Here is a 16096-nt window from a genome sequence, read left to right as displayed (position 1 = left end):
GCTTGTTCTCATTCTTTCTGATATGTGCCAATCTCTGTGGTGTGAGATGGTACCTCATAGTTGTTTTGATTTGCATCTCCCTGATTAGTGATGTGGAGCATTTTTTCATGTGCCTTTTAGCCATTTGCATTCAATAAGGTTCAACACCCATTCTTGATAAAAAAAAACTCTCAGCAGGATGGGAATGAAAGGAACCTTTCTCAATCTAATCAAGGCCATTTATCACAAACCAATGGCAAATATTATTCTCAATGGAGAGAAACTGAAAGCCTTCCCTCTAAACTCCGGTACAGGACAAGGTTGCCCCCTCTCACTACTCCTATTTAACATAGTACTGGAAGTACTTGCTATAGCAATTAGGCAAGAAAAAGATATCAAGGAAATCCAGGTAGGAAAGGAAGAAGTCAAGCTCTCACTGTTTGCAGATGACATGATACTATACTTAGAAAACCCTAAATATTCTGTCAAAAAACTTTTAGAAACAATAGATGCATTTAGCAACGTAGCAGGCTATTAAATTAACATCAGAAATCAATGGCCTTTTTATACCCAAATAATGATAGGAAAGAAATGGATATTAAGAAAACAACCCCATTCACATTAGTCTCACATAAACTCAAATACCTTGGAGTCTACTTGACTAAGGATGCGAGGGACCTATACAAAGAAAACTATAAAACCCTGCTACAAGAAATAAGAGAAGATACACAGAAATAGAAACCCATACCCTGCTCTTGGATTGGCAGGATTAATATCATTTAAAATGACTATACTCCCCAAAAGCTTTGTACAGATTTAATATGATCCCTCTAAAGATACTCATGACATTTTCAAAGAAGTGGATCAAAGACTTCTGAAATTCATTTGGAACAATAAACAAACCACAAATAGCTAAAGCCAATACTTGGGAAAAGGAATATGAGGTATTACTTACCCTAAATTTAAACTGTAATTACAAAGCAATAGTTATTAAAACAGCATGGTATTGGAATAAAGACAGACCCTCAGATCAGTGGAACAGGCTTGAGTACTCAGAGAATGGTTCCCCAGATATACCCATCACCTAATTTTTGATAAAGGTGCAAGAAATCCTAAATGGAACAAGGAAAGCCTCTACAATAGAGTGGTGTTGGCACAACTGGCTAGCCACTTGTAAAAAGCAAATTAGACCTCCAGTTAACATCATGTACAAAGGTAAAATCCAAATAGGATTAAAGACCTAGACATCAGACCTGAAACCATAATGTATATAGAACAACATGTAGGTCAAACACTCCATGACATTGAGACTAAAGATATCTTTAAAGAGGTAACCATACTCTCCAAACAAGTGAAAGCAGAAATAAATAAATGGGACTATATTAAGCTGAGAAGCTTCTGCACCTCAAAGGAAATAGTGCCCAGAATACGAGTCATCCACTGAGTAGGAGAAACTTTTCATCCAATACCCATCAGATAAGGGGTTAATACCCAAAATATACAAGGCACTGACAGGAACTTTACAAGAAAAACCATCTAACCTCATCAAAAAATGGGGAGAAGAAATGAACAGGCACTTTGACAAAAAAGGAACCTAGATTCTTTGTCTTTGTGCTATAGGGGTGACAAGAAGCATACCTGCAAGGCATTGTTGGCTTCTTCATAGGAGAGGGACTTATCTTTAGATGATTACATATAAGGTAGGCTGTTTTGTAAATGATAAAAAGGCGGGCTCTAGTGCTAAAAACCCTACTTCTTTACATCCAGATATTTACCTCTCTGTTTAGTTTGTTCGATATTTTTTGTTGAATGTCATTGTTTGCTTTTACTACTATCAAAGCGTAAGTTATGACAGGAAATGGCAGTCAATTCAGTTACTAGGTTTGATTTTTTTTTTCACTCTGTGCTTCCTTATCTAGAAGACTACCTGGAAAGCTTTAATGTGATTGGTCTGTGTTTGAAATATGAGTTTATTGGTGCATCGGCCAAATCACTTTGCCTTACTATGGCTGTTTCTCATCTACTAGTCTCATTTCTCATTTAATAGTCTTTGGGCAGGATTTGTATATTTGAACTAGAAGCAGGTATGTATATAATGAGCTGCAGTGACAAAAAGGAAACAATGAATGACTGTAAATAATGTTATATTTTATGTAAATAGATCATTTTGTACTAAGAAGCTGGCAAACTATAATCTAATTCCTATGTTTACTGTAAATTAAGACAGTTCAATAATACTAAATTTAAAAAGCACATTTAATTGAGGTTGAGAATGAATAATTTGTTACATCAGACATATAGTTATTATTCTAATTAGCTAATTGTTATAATTATTGATTATTTTCCTCAGATCATTGTATGTGATTTATCCCTTTGCTTTTAACTACTATTGCTTCTATACCTGATGGCTTCCTCAGGAAATTACTATGCATGGCTTGGCAGAAGTTTTCACTTTAATAAATAAATCTTTGTCTGGTATATGAGTCATATGTTTAAATGGTGTAAATAAGATATAGAGTCCTTTTAGAAACAGAACATGCAATAGGATATGTCCTGTAGGTTTTAATTAGTAGGCTTGTCCCTTGCTCTCAGAAAATTGCTATTCAAAGCTTATTTCTGTTTCAGATAATTGCCTTTCTACGTCATTTTATCAAGTCTTTGTTGGAAAGAGAATTGGAGGTTGAAACAGTAAATTTAAACCACTTGTTACTTAATAATAAAAATCAATAGAAAAGATTCTGTTTGGCTTTTAATGCGTTATGGTGAATATTCCTTTTAATAGGGTCTTATAGCTCTTTAATCTTACCTGGAATTATAATGAGCAATACCTTTTATTTAGAAAGTAACAAGTTACTATGAAATGACAGTTTTGGAAACTTGGAAGCAGTAAGAACAATTTTAAGTTTTAGAGTTTGAATTTCAGAATACAGTTTGAGGGGCTGGAGAGATAGTATAGCAGGTAGGGCCCTTGACTTGCATAGGGCCAACCTAAGTTCAATCTCCAGCACTCCAATGGTACTCCAAGTCTCACTAGGAGTGATTTTTTAGTACAAATCCAGGCTTAAGCCTCTAGCACCACTGGTGTGGCCTGAATAGCAAACAAATAAACAAAATATAAATTTTATTTTATACATTATAAAAAAATTTTCAAGTTAAAAGGTTTCTCATTCTAAAAATGAATTCTGAAAATGATTGCTATTTTTATAAATGTATGAAAAATTTTGATTTTTTTTGTTACTATAGTTTGAGTAACATGCAACAGCAACATGTTAATGTTTATGGTATTGACATACAAAATTATAGCAACTCCTATCAAGGTGCTCAAGACCCTTGAAGACTATCATATTTTTTGCCTTTTTTCAGGTCACACCCAGCAGTGATCAGTTATATGTCCTGGCTCTGCACTCAGGAATCACTCATGGCAGAGTTTCTTACTTTCTTTCTTTCTTTCTTTCTTTCTTTCTTTCTTTCTTTCTTTCTTTCTTTCTTTCTTTTTTTCTTTCTTTCTTTCTTTCTTTCTTTTCTTTCTTTTCTTTCTTTCTTCTTTCTTTCTTTCTTTCTTTCTTTCTTTCTTTCTTTCTTTTCTTCTTTCTTTCTTTCTTTCTCTCTCTCTCTCTCTCTCTCTCTCTCTCTCTTTCTTTCTTTCTCTTTCTTTTTCTTTCTTTCTTTCTTCTTTCTTTCTTTCTTTCTTTCTTTCTTTCTTTCTTTCTTTCTTTCTTTCTTCTTTCTTTCTTTCTTTCCTGGCTCTGCACTCAGGAATCACTCATGGCAGAGTTTTCTTTCTTTCTTTCTTTCTTTCTTTCTTTCTTTCTTTCTTTCTTTCTTTCTTTCTTTCTTTCTTTCTTTCTTTCTTTCTTTCTTTCTTTCTTTCTTTCTTTCTTTCTTTCTTTCTTTCTTTCTTTCTTTCTTTCTTTCTTTCTTTCTTTCTTTCTTTTTATAATTTTTAATTATGAGAACAAAGATGCAAAGAAAGAGGACAAGGTAAAGTTATAGTGGAAGGATAATCACCCATAAACAGAATTCACATAAGTCCCCTTGCTGATATCTTAACTTTGAATTTTCAGCGAAAGAACATTAAGAAAAATAAAACAGAACCCATGTACAATTACTTTGTCCCACAAGTCCCCAGATTGTAATACATAATATTTCTTAGCAGCACACAAAGCAATCTAAAGCCATAAAACTTATATAACTCCTTAAACATTGAAGGCATAGTACATTTTTACATTTCCATGCACATGCATATTGGTTTAAGTTAACCTCAAAAGTTTAAGTGGGTTGTTTTTCTTAAGGATTATAGTCAAAGGAACACAGTAAAAACAGTGTTAGAGTGGCAATTATTGTTTGCATAGGCCCACCAAAATATGAGGGACATGGAAAGGAAAAGCCTTGGTCTAAATGCAAGGAGACCCTACCCCTGAAGTTTCCTGGCATAAGACCAACTCTAGGCTCCAGGCAAACTAGTTTGTCCAATCCAAGTCATTGTCTGTAGTATCAATACACTTTTATTTTTCACACAGTCTCTGTTGTTGGTATAATGTTTCTGTATTAAAGATCCTGGAATCTGAAGTCAGGATGTGGAGCGTCCTCTAGTTTCACCTCACAACTGATGGACAATGCAGAGAGCCCTGTCCTGTAAGCAGGTCGTTGTTGTTGTCAAGTCTTCTTAGTGTTAAGGGAAGTCTCTTTTGAGCAGGTCAACGTCAGAGCAGCGGTAGGGTCTTCCCTGGTAGAGAATTGCTTCCAGGTGTTGTTATATAAAACCTTGGATGTTTTGTAGATAGCTTCAGGGGTGAATGGAGAATGCCCATTCTTCTGAGGCCTATGCCAGGTCATTATGTCATTGTTCAGGGTGTAAGGTCCCATTGCACTACAAGATTTGTGTGTTCTGATAATTTATTCCGATTATTTGTATGTATAGTATTTTCTCATTTTAATGTGCCTATGCAAACAAGGAACAACATGGCAGAGTTTTCTAATACTATTTCTAAATATTGAGTTATGGAAAAAGAATTATTTTTTTAACTTCAGGAAGCAATTTTATTTAGAGAACAGAATGAAGGAGGAAAGGGCAGGAAACGACCCATTGCTAAGAAAAGGGTTGCCAATATAGAATTCTCAGATTTTAGTGATTATGGGTAAAAATTTAGACATGTTCAGATAACCCTCAGGATCATTTTCCAGCCTATTTTTTTCAGTCCCAAATTCCATGGAGGACAGGTGTCTTGTACTTTGTGCCCATACATTCTGTACCCTTAGCAAGCCCCCAAAGGCTTTGGTGTCATGTTCTTGGTTAAAGCTTCATGAAACATTTCATTCTTATAAGAACATTTTCTGCCTTCAAATAAGTGTTTGGGGTGAAATTTCTGTACAACTATCTCGAGTAGGCATAAACGATTAAGGCAAGAAAGAGAAAAGGCATTAAGCAGTGTTCAAGAAAATTGGCTCTTTTTTCTCTATAGTTGGTACAGTTGCTCTTTTCTGTTGAGCACTTAGTAAAGTGATTTACTTAGGATCAGTTACAGGCTATATTAAAACATGTTTATCTTAATTTTTTAGTTATGATCTTGTGATTTGCAATACTGTTAATAATGGTTTCTCATGTACATAATTCGAAACCACATCCATCACCATTATACCCATACCCTTCCCCAAGGGCTCCAAAACCCGTCCTTCTCAGTCCCCCTTACCAACTCAATTTTGTGAATCATTTTCCTCATTATGTTGCTTTTGAACATTTGTTGCTACTTTGATGTGCATCTTTAAGTTCCTCATACAAGAGAGATTATCCTTGCATTGATTTTTGTTTTTTCTAAGAGCTGAAAATGTTTATTGTTAACACTAGAACTTTAATGTTCATATTATATAGGGCAGGTTGGGATTGACTTTTAACTAAAGGAATGTAGAATTATGGTTACCATTTTATCTTTAATGTGGGGAATAAATGCATTTAGAATTTTCTTGATAATAATTTTTGTTATAATTTTTTTATAACGTGGAGAAAGGTATACCTGTTAGGACTCTTTAAAAATGTTTGTAGCTGGGGCTGGATTGGTGGTGCTGTGATAGGGCATTTGCCTTGCACGCGGCTGACCTAGGGTTGACCTAGGACTCCTGGTGTCCCATATGGTCTCCCAAGACAGGAGCAATTTCTGAGAGCATAACCAGGAGTAACTACCCCTGAGCGTCACTGGGTGTGGCCCCCAAACAAAACAGAATAAACAAACAAAAAAATGTTTGTAGCTATTTCTTTTGTAAGGGTACCAAAATGGGTTCCTATTTCTGATCCCCCCTACTTTGTCCTGCAATTTATACTGACCTTTCATTGAATTTAAATATTGTCTTGAGGATTTAATAATGTTATTTCCTGGTGCCTTTATGTGTGATCTTTTTCTCATTTTATATATTAAAAAAATATCTGCGCAGGGGCCACAGAGTAATGTATTAGGTGGGGCATTTGCCATGCTTACATGTGACCCAGGTTTCATCTCGGTAACCGCTTAAGGAAGAACCTGAACCTCACGAGGAATGATCTCTGAATATAGAACCGGGCGTAAACCCTGGTATCTCTGCTATCACTCCCTGAAAAATGTTGCTTACAATGGTTAAATGACTTGCTTAAATAATATAACCGGAATTTGAATTCAGGTTCTCTGACTTTATGGCCAAAAAATCACTTTTATTATATCACAACTCTCATTCCTGAGAAATTGCAGTGATTAGTATTTATTTAACTCTTAAACATCTATAATTAGAATTATTTTAATATATATTATTTCATTTTATTCTTATGACAGCTCTTAGAAAGATTGAAATGATTTTGCACACTGATTGTATAATAACCTTATTTAGTCCTAAATTCTATAATTATGTGTTGAGTGTAATACTGGGTTTTATGAAAGTAATTGGATAGGCCAATATAAGAAAAGCCAAATTTATTTTTAAATTTTCTTAATTTTTCACTTTTTAAAAATTTCCATTTTAAAAACTGTCTGGTTTTTCTTTTATCTTGTTTTAGGAACCTCACACTTTATTATGTTTTTTGCCATGATCTGTACTTTTGTACTGTAATTGTTTATTGCTTTCTTTAATATTTTTATCCCTTCCAAGCTCATCCTACACACAGCTGTTAGAACTCCCCTTCTCAAACACTGCTTTCTTTTACTCCTACGATCAAGGACCTTTAGTAATTCTGTTGCTTCTCCGAAAACAAAAAAAATTTCGACTAGACTTCAGACTTTACCATTTTCAGTTCTTGATTTATTATGACATTTACTACATAATATTTAGTCATTTGTACTTTTGTCTTTGCTCTCTATTCTTATCCATAGATCTTTCTTTCATCATGAGAGCTCTGTGGAGTAGATAGGGAGGTCATTAAGTAATTTCTTTTTAACCACTTTCTTGAATGTATAAGCAATTCTAAATGTTTAAATATATGTAATATTTTATTTTGTTATTAATTTTATGTTGTTTCATTTTTTGGTAAAAACATTGAAAACTGTAGTGAATGTGCTTTGTAATTTGCAATATAGTATTATAGTGTGGTAAAATAACTTTGTTCTCATCTTTAAAAATAACCTTTGTTCTTATCTCCTGTCACTGCAAAATACTTTTTACTCATATTTTAGGAAAGGTATAAAAATAAATGTTTGAAGCAGGGTACTTTAACATTATGAACAGTCTGCCATTTTATTTTCACATTGGCAGCTGATGTGTCTGCCACCCCCAGCTGATTGCTGTTCTGGAGAGGTGCTTAGACAATCTTGAATAGGGAATTTGGAGTAATTAAGAACCTAAGGTGTAGGGCTAGAGAGATAGTACAGGGATTAAGGTTCTTGCCTTGCAAGTTTCTATACCCTTTTTGATCCCCCAGCTCATAAGGTTCCCCTGGAACTGTAAGAGATGATTTCTCAATCCCCAGAAGCAGCTAAATTGTACTGTAGGGAAGAGAATAGAGACAAATATAAAAGGACCATTTGACTATTTCTGTCATGTTATGCTATGTTTACATAATTAGGTGTGACTTGCAGGACTAAGAAGACTTGAAGGGTATTATAGAGCAGAGAGGAAACTGCTTTATAAGTAAATAGAAAGATTTGGGTGACATTGAAGAATTTAGAAATGTTTATTCCTCCATCTATATCACAGTGTCTTCATGTTAATTTTAGAAGAAGCTTCGTAAGTTCTTAAAATCTTGTTGGAATTTTCATTTGCATTCCATTTGAGTTTTAGACTCACATAGAATGGTATTATGCTATTAAGTCTTTCTTTCTTCAGTAATTTTTTACAGGTCTCTTATTCCTATATATTTTATTATTTTGATGTGCTCATAAATAGGATTTTTCTAAACTTCTTCCTTTGATAATTTTTTTCTTGTTTTTTTTTTTTTTTTTTTTTTTTTTGTTTTTGGGTATCACCCAGCAGTGCTCAGGGGTTATTCCTGGCACTACGCTCAGAAATTGCTCCTGGCAGGTTCGGGGGACCATATGGAATGACAGGATTTGAACCACTGTCCTTCTGCATGCAAGGCAAATGCCCTACCTCCACGCTATCTTACTGGCCCCTTTCTCTAATAATTTTTAATACTGTATAATAACTGATTTTTACATAGTAATTTTGTTTACTGCAGTTTAATTGAACTTTTACATTCATACATAGGGTTTTTGGTGGCGGATATTTTGCAAGTAATGTTATCTACTCTGTAAATAATGACAAGTTTATTATGACTTTATATTCTAAAATACTATGCCTATTATTTTCCATCTAAGTGATATATGACTTTTACATTTACATTACACAATCCTTGGAAAAAACTCAATTTTAAATTGGCTTATCATTGTTTGAAAAATGGTCGTTCAATAAGGGCTAGAAATATGATGCAATGAGGAGGGCACTTGCCTAACATATATCAACACTTATATCCCTGAGCATAGAGATAAGAGTTAGCCCTCAACACAGTTGAGTTTGTCTTAAAAACCCCTCAATTCCCTGCCAAAAACCCTCTTTCCAAAAAAATGTAACAAGGCTATCGCACATACTATCGCAAAAACCATGTTCTTGTACATTTGAACAAAACTACTAGATATATGATGCCAATGGGTTTACTTTGTTAAAGGTGCCAATGTGGAAATAAAAATAAATTTTAGTTATCTTAAAATTGAAATAGATGGGCAGCATTAGCAAGAGCTTATTGCAGGAGCATGCTCTAAAGATTGGTAATTTTTTTGTAAGATTATTAGATTACTGTTAATAATAGTAAATCAAGTCTATTAAGCTATCAAAACACCAACTTCATAAGGCATATCACCAACTTCATAAGGCATATCAATATTCATATTTAATACATAATTGTTTTTACTTTATTTTTTTTTAATATTTCACTGTACTAATGACTGTGGTGCAGATGCTTGAATGAGTTGAATGATAGTTGACTCATAACACTCTACCCTAGGGTCACCAAATTGCTGCTATAATATCATATATTTATAGTGATTTAAAGTTTCATCTTTAATTAAATCTTAGAGCAACTTACATAGGAACATATAATGTCTTCCGTGTAGAATTTTTTTAGTCGTGGCTTTAGTAGTGATTAATTGATACCAACTTATTGGATTTATATGACTGTTGTGATCATACAAATCTGATGTTGAAGTGAAAAAGATAGTAAAAATGATAATCTGATGATCCGCTCAAAAAGACGGCAACAAATTAGACTTCATGTTAATTGGTGATCCAAGATTGTTTACTGGCAAAGGCATTAACTATAAAGGCTGATTATGCTGAATAGCCAACAGAATTGGGAACTTATGAATTGCATTTTGTACAATATAGTTTTATGAACATGTATTTCTAGATTATTAAAGTATATTATAGTGTGGGCATCAAAATATAGAAAAAATATAGGAAAATAAATAGAAAATATAGGCCTGATGTTGTTTTTTTCATTAATGAATATAACAGAAGTCACATCAAAATGACAACATCCAGGGCTGGAGCAGGTTGAGTGTATAAACAGCCTTGCATATGACTGACTCAAAATCTATCTCCAGCATTCCATATGGTCCCCTGAGCACTGCCAGGAGTCATTCCTGTGTGTCAAGCCAGGAGTAACTTCTTGAGCATTACTGGGTATGACCTTAAAACAAAACAAAAAAATAACAAAATCTCTCAAATGGAATTATTCTAATAGTTTTATTAGTCCATGATGTCTTTTTTTATAATTTTATAACAGGGGTCTCAAACTCAATTTACCTGGGGGCCGCAGGAGGCATAGTTGGGTGAGGCAGGGCCGCATAAGGGATTCACAAAAAAAAAAGTCCTCAAACGTCATTATTAACAGTTTTAATTATTTCTTCTGAACATGAATAGAACATTGAGTGAAGATCATGAACAGTTCTTCTGAACATGGCATTTTTTGCCTATTCCTTGCTTCCAGAGACTTGACAGTGCTTCTTCTCACAAATCTGAACCACATTTGGCTTTAGAGAGGAAGCAGTTGAGACCCTCAATATGGCTTGACGATGATCATCATTAAATCTAGACCTGTACTTTGACTTATTGAAGTTCAATGTGGAGAATAACTTTTCACACAAATATGTGCTCCCAAAAAGGCACATAGTGTGCTTGAACATTCGGGAAAGCTCAGGGAAGCTGGGGGGCAATTCTCTCAAAAATTGCCCATGCATGTCTGCTTTGCCACTAATCTCCCTGAACTTGGCTTTGAGATCAGAGTTGCATTGCAGGTCAATGAGCTCCATTTGAAGCACAGGAGGGGCATCTTGCACATCAAAGGAAAAGGGGTCCACAAAAATTTGGAAAGTGGTTCTGTGTTTTTTGAAGTCTGCAAATCTGTGATCCAATTTCTTCTTTAGCTTAAAAATAGCATCAACATATTTCTCACCACTGAATGGTATGCCTGCATCCACAAGTTCCTTGCATGCTGGGAAATGGCAAAGGTTTGTCTGAGAGAGCTGGGATTTCCAGAGCATAAGTTTGTGGAGAATGCTCTCATGTTGTCATAGGCAGCACTGATAAGCTGCCCCAGGCCTTGTAACATTTTGTTTAGTACATTCAGCTTATGTGTGATGTCAACAAGAAAAGCTAAGTCCATGAGCCATTTGTGATCACTCAACTCAGAAACAGCATTCCCATCCTTCTCCATGAAGGCTTTCACTTCTTCTCTCAACAAAAAAATCTTTTCAGGACATTCCCCTGCTGAGCCAACATACCTAGGTGAAATAGAGCACATCTCCATATTCTGACTCCATTTCCTCTAAAAAAGCACGGAACCGCCTGTGCTTTAAGCCCCTGGATCTGATTTGGTTGATGCATTTCACAACAACAGACATCACATTGTCACATGGCAGGCATTTACTGCAAAGGGCCTGCTGATGGATAATGCGGTGAAGAGCAATGACCTTCTCTACACCTGCCTCTTCAAGTTTTTTATTTGAACAAGTGCCACCAGTCCATTTTTCCTCCCTGTCATTGATGGCGCTCCATTGGTTATTATTCCAACAAACCTTTTCCATGGCAAACCTGCATTTTCAATGGCATCACACAGATGCCGAAATATCTCATTAGCGGTGGTCTGGCCATGCATTGGAATTACTGTGAGCAGCTCCTCTGTCAATTCAAAATATTAATCAACACCACAGACATAAATTGGAGCTGCACAGTGTCTGTTATATCTATTATATCTGTGCCCTGAGTATGCATCAAAACATTTGGCTTTCTCACACAGTTGATGAGAAATGTCACTTGACATGTCAGAAATGCGCTCTTGCCAGTGTTGGCAGAAAGGCTGATTTTGCTAAACTGACCTTTCTTTTCCAGACAGATAATACTTGCAACCTGGAACATGCATTTTTTTTTTTTTTAACAAACTCTCCTTCTCTGAATGGTTTCCCTGCCTTAGCAATCATCTCACTAACCATGTAACTAGCTTCAACTGATGCAACATTCTCTTTGGTTGCTTTCTTGAAGAAATCTTGTTGCCTCATTAGACATACTTTAAAGACTGGCAACCTGCTTGGCTCTCTCATTTCCTTGATATTTTGCACATTCCTCAGCATGTTTAGTTGAATAATGGTGTTTCAAGTTGTATCCTTGTGCACTGCAACTTTCTCTGAGCAAATAAGATATGTGGGGATGCCCCTGTGCTCAACAAAGAAATACTGCGTCTCCCACTTTTCCTGAAATTGTCTGTGCTCGTCATCAATCTTTCTCTTCACTGCAGGCTTTGATGAAGTCATGATGCAGGTATGACAAAATCTAATTCTGTAATAAACTTCTCTCTCTTAGCAAGGGACAGCAGGCAGGAGCAGCAGAAATGATGTCTGCGCTAGGCGCAAAGTATTCGCGATTATTTGCTTACCGAATATTCGCAATAAAAATCGCATTAGTAAGAAAAAAAAATCGCAAAAAATCGTATTAAACATTCGCATACCCCGAACGGGACTGCTCGGGGTATGCGAATGTTTAATGCGATTTTTTTTCGGTAAACGAATAATCGCGAATACTGCGATATTTGAAGGCTGGTGCGGGCCACAAAATGTTGTATGGAGGGCCCCATACGGCCGTGGGCCACGAGTTTGAGACCCCTGTTTTATAAGAACTATGAGACTAATGAGTTTATTGTTACATATATAATTGAGTGGCATTATATACATTTAACATTTGGACCAAGTGAGATTTTTTTAGTTCTAGAAAAAGCTAGAACAGAAAGTGTGAATGAGAATTTCTAACCTTTAGATTCAGTCCATGCCTTCACTTATTTTTTCATCCACAAATATGCTTATTTCGGGGGTGGGGTTGGGCCACATCACAGTACTCAGGGACTACTCTTGAAGTCGTGCTCAGGGGCAACTCCTAGTGGTGCTCAGGGACCAGGCAGGGCTAAGGATTGAACCTGGGGCTGCTGCATACAGATCATGTACTCCAATCCATTGAACTCTCTCCCCAGCTTCACAGATTTGATATATGATAGTGATTATGTTCCCGAAGAGTTCTAGTGTTTATATGGAGAATCAAGTTATCTGGAAGAAGATGTTTAGATTTATCATTTTAATATGAAATTATCCTACTGCTTTATGATTCTGTAACATTAGATATTTAGTAATCATTTTAATTTTACAGAATAGAATTAACCTTAAGCCAAAAGTGTAACCCTAAGAAATGCTGTCAGTTTTGTGTTGAATTTGGAAGATCAACCTTACTTAATACTCTATAAACCTGTGGTTGAATGAAACTTAGGTTAACATGTTAGCATTTGAAATAAAATATAGGTTAATTATATTCACTTATTAATAAAAGAGAAGATATAGTCCCTCTTTGTATAGAATGTCACCATTTTGTAGGTATGAATCAGTAGCAGCTGAGGATATGATCTTTGAAAGTGGCAGGGTTGGAACCTTTTCAAAATAGAAGTCTAGCCAGTTTTCAAGAAAATTCACAATGTTTCCGTTTTGAACTTTAATGCATTTGGAACATATGCAGTGGAACATTTTCATCTTGCCAAACTAATTATATGTACCACATTAATTTTCTCCTTATGTTTGGGAAACTCAAGCATAGAGTATGATAAAGAATTGCTTGATTTATGTTCGTCAGTCTTAATGAGAAGCATTTAAGAGTAATTTTTTTTAAATTTATCGCAAAATGTATGCTGAAATACAAATATTTTTCTTCGTTTAGTGAATTTTTATTGGATATCTTCTGTATCTCAGTTTTTTATACTAGGGCTGAGTGATGCCATGTTGAATAGGATAGAGTCTTGGCTCTTGGAGAGCTTAGAGTCTAGTGTGTATTGTGGTGAGAAATTCTAGAGATTTCATTTTCATTTGAGAAATTCACAAAAGAGAAAAGCCTGCGTGGAAACAGCTTAGTGAACATGGGTGATAAGGATGATGAAGTTAGACAGGTCATATTCCCTGGCCTGTCTTTTAACCTTATAAAGATTTGAGATTTTCCTTACATTTTAATGGGAATCCTTAACAAGTTTTAAGTTAGAAAAATTTACTGACCTGGGACTGGGATGTAGCTCAATGATAGAACAGACATCAATCATTGGCATAAGGGAATACTGATTTGACTTGTTAAAGGAAGCTCACCACTTGGGCAAAATTTAGTCTTAACTGTCAGAAGCAAGAAGTTGGCCTGAGAGTTATTTATCCCAACATCTAATTCAGAAATGGCCATGATGAGTAATTGATTGATATTATATTTCTGCAGCACACTGGATTGTGTTTGTGGATATGTGTTTGCTGTGTGTGTTTATATGTAAGCAGTTGGGATTCTGAATGTTTAATTCTTTGGGACTACCATAATCCAGTGTGGCTTCGACAACTCTTATTATAAAACGTTGCTTTCTTGTTTTGTTTTGGAAGAAGAGAAACTCATTTAACTTTCTTTTGCTATATATAAAGCATCAATTGTGCTCTATAAGAAATTTGTTAGTAATTTCAAATCCTGCAGATATTCATGCCTTCTTGCTATTTTCCTTCCATTTTAAAATTTAAATGAATAGGGATATAAAATAGTTATTTTAAATATGTACTTATTTTTTTTGAAAAAATAATTTTTTTTGGTGGACCATACTCCCTGGAAATCATTTGGGACTACTCTAGGTTGGTGCTCAGGGTTTGCTTCTGTTACTGCTTAGGGAATTATGCAGTGTTGGGCTTGACATCCAGGCTCTCAAATGAAAAACGGATATTCCAGCCCTTTGAGATAATCTTCCCAGTCTTTGAGTAATTTTTAATGAAGAAAAGAGTGAACCATGACTTCCTATTTATAAATACAATAGCTCTTTTTAAATTTTTGGTTTTATTTACATTATATATTTATTGGACTTTTTTTTTTCTAGTCACATTGTTCTGATGCTTGCAGATGATATGGCATGCAACCCCAGAAATCCCAAACCAGCCACAGTATTTAGTCACAAGAATATGGAACTAAATGTGTATGGAGATGATGTGGAAGTAGATTACAGGAGTTATGAGGTAAGTATTTAATTATGAACATTTTAAGAATGTAACTGTTTTAAGTTTCAAAATCATGGTAGATTAAAAGTCTTAACCCTTATATTTTGTACATAATTGCCACTGAAGCCTTGATATAATTAATTGCCTATGGAGTTGCTTTATGGGAAACTTTATTTGAGTAAAAATATTACAATATGAACATTTTTGTATATGAATCTAGGGTAGAAAAGGTTTACCTTGGCTTTTTTACTTTTGTAAAGTTTTTTTTAGCAGCTTTCTTTATAATATTTTGTTTTCATATATGATCTAAATATCAAGTTTCCTATTTTTAATAATTAATGTGGTAGGATTTAAATGACCAATAGGAAACATTTTACTATTCAAGTAAGTTATTTTAATATACTTCCAGTGTTTTGTACATATTTATAATATAAAATAAGAGGCAAAATTGAAATATAAAGGACTATTTTCTTAATTTCTCAATTAAGAATTTCTTCATTTCTTAATTTCTCAGTGTTGATTTTGGGTCCTCATCTATAAGGCTCAGGTGTTTGGACAGATTTGGAGATTTTCCTGGATTTCTCTTCATATCCTTTACAATAGACGTGTTCTTTAGCTTCCCTACTGAACTTTGGTAGTTTGTAGTGCTGAATTCTCAAGGTGTTGAAAGAAGTGCTAGATCCAATATGCAGGAAGTCTATGATATAAATTGAAAAGACTTCGCGTGGACCCACTGGCTAGCCCCAAAGGGCATATGGAATAGTGATGGCACTGGAACCCAGAAGGAAGCTGAGGGAAGATTGGGAAGGAGGCCCCATTCGAGCTTTGTGGAGGGGACTAGGATGGGAGCCTTCCTGCTCTTGCCCAGACAGGCATGACTGTCCCCAGGAAACAAAGATTCCTCTCTTTGAAATTTTGTTTTAAAATTAATCGGTTGTAAATCGGTGCGAAATGTAAAGCATTGATGAATTCTGCCTAATTAAAAATAACATGTAAATCTCCCATGTTCTTAGACACTGTTTAAAAATACTTATGAAACATACTTTTTTACTCTGAGGCTGTAAGCTCTTTTAGGAAAGTTGTTTCTTATGTAACTTACACCTAGTAAGTACCTATAGCTCTTTGAAGAC

General features: G+C 34.9%; 1 protein-coding gene across 1 annotated transcript in view; it reads left to right on the top strand.

Moving 5' to 3' along the window:
- Positions 1-16096, top strand: part of PIGK (phosphatidylinositol glycan anchor biosynthesis class K) — a 101178-nt gene that overhangs the window by 11766 nt on the left and 73316 nt on the right. The window contains 1 exon segment of the mRNA XM_049771783.1: positions 14849-14984. Coding sequence (XP_049627740.1) covers positions 14849-14984 — 136 coding nt within the window.

This window comes from Suncus etruscus, chromosome 4 (genome assembly GCF_024139225.1).
Source record: "Suncus etruscus isolate mSunEtr1 chromosome 4, mSunEtr1.pri.cur, whole genome shotgun sequence".
NCBI classification, from domain to species: Eukaryota; Metazoa; Chordata; class Mammalia; order Eulipotyphla; family Soricidae; genus Suncus; species Suncus etruscus.
The sequence above is the reverse complement of the archived record's forward strand: the minus strand, read 5'-3'. Positions and strand labels throughout refer to the sequence as shown.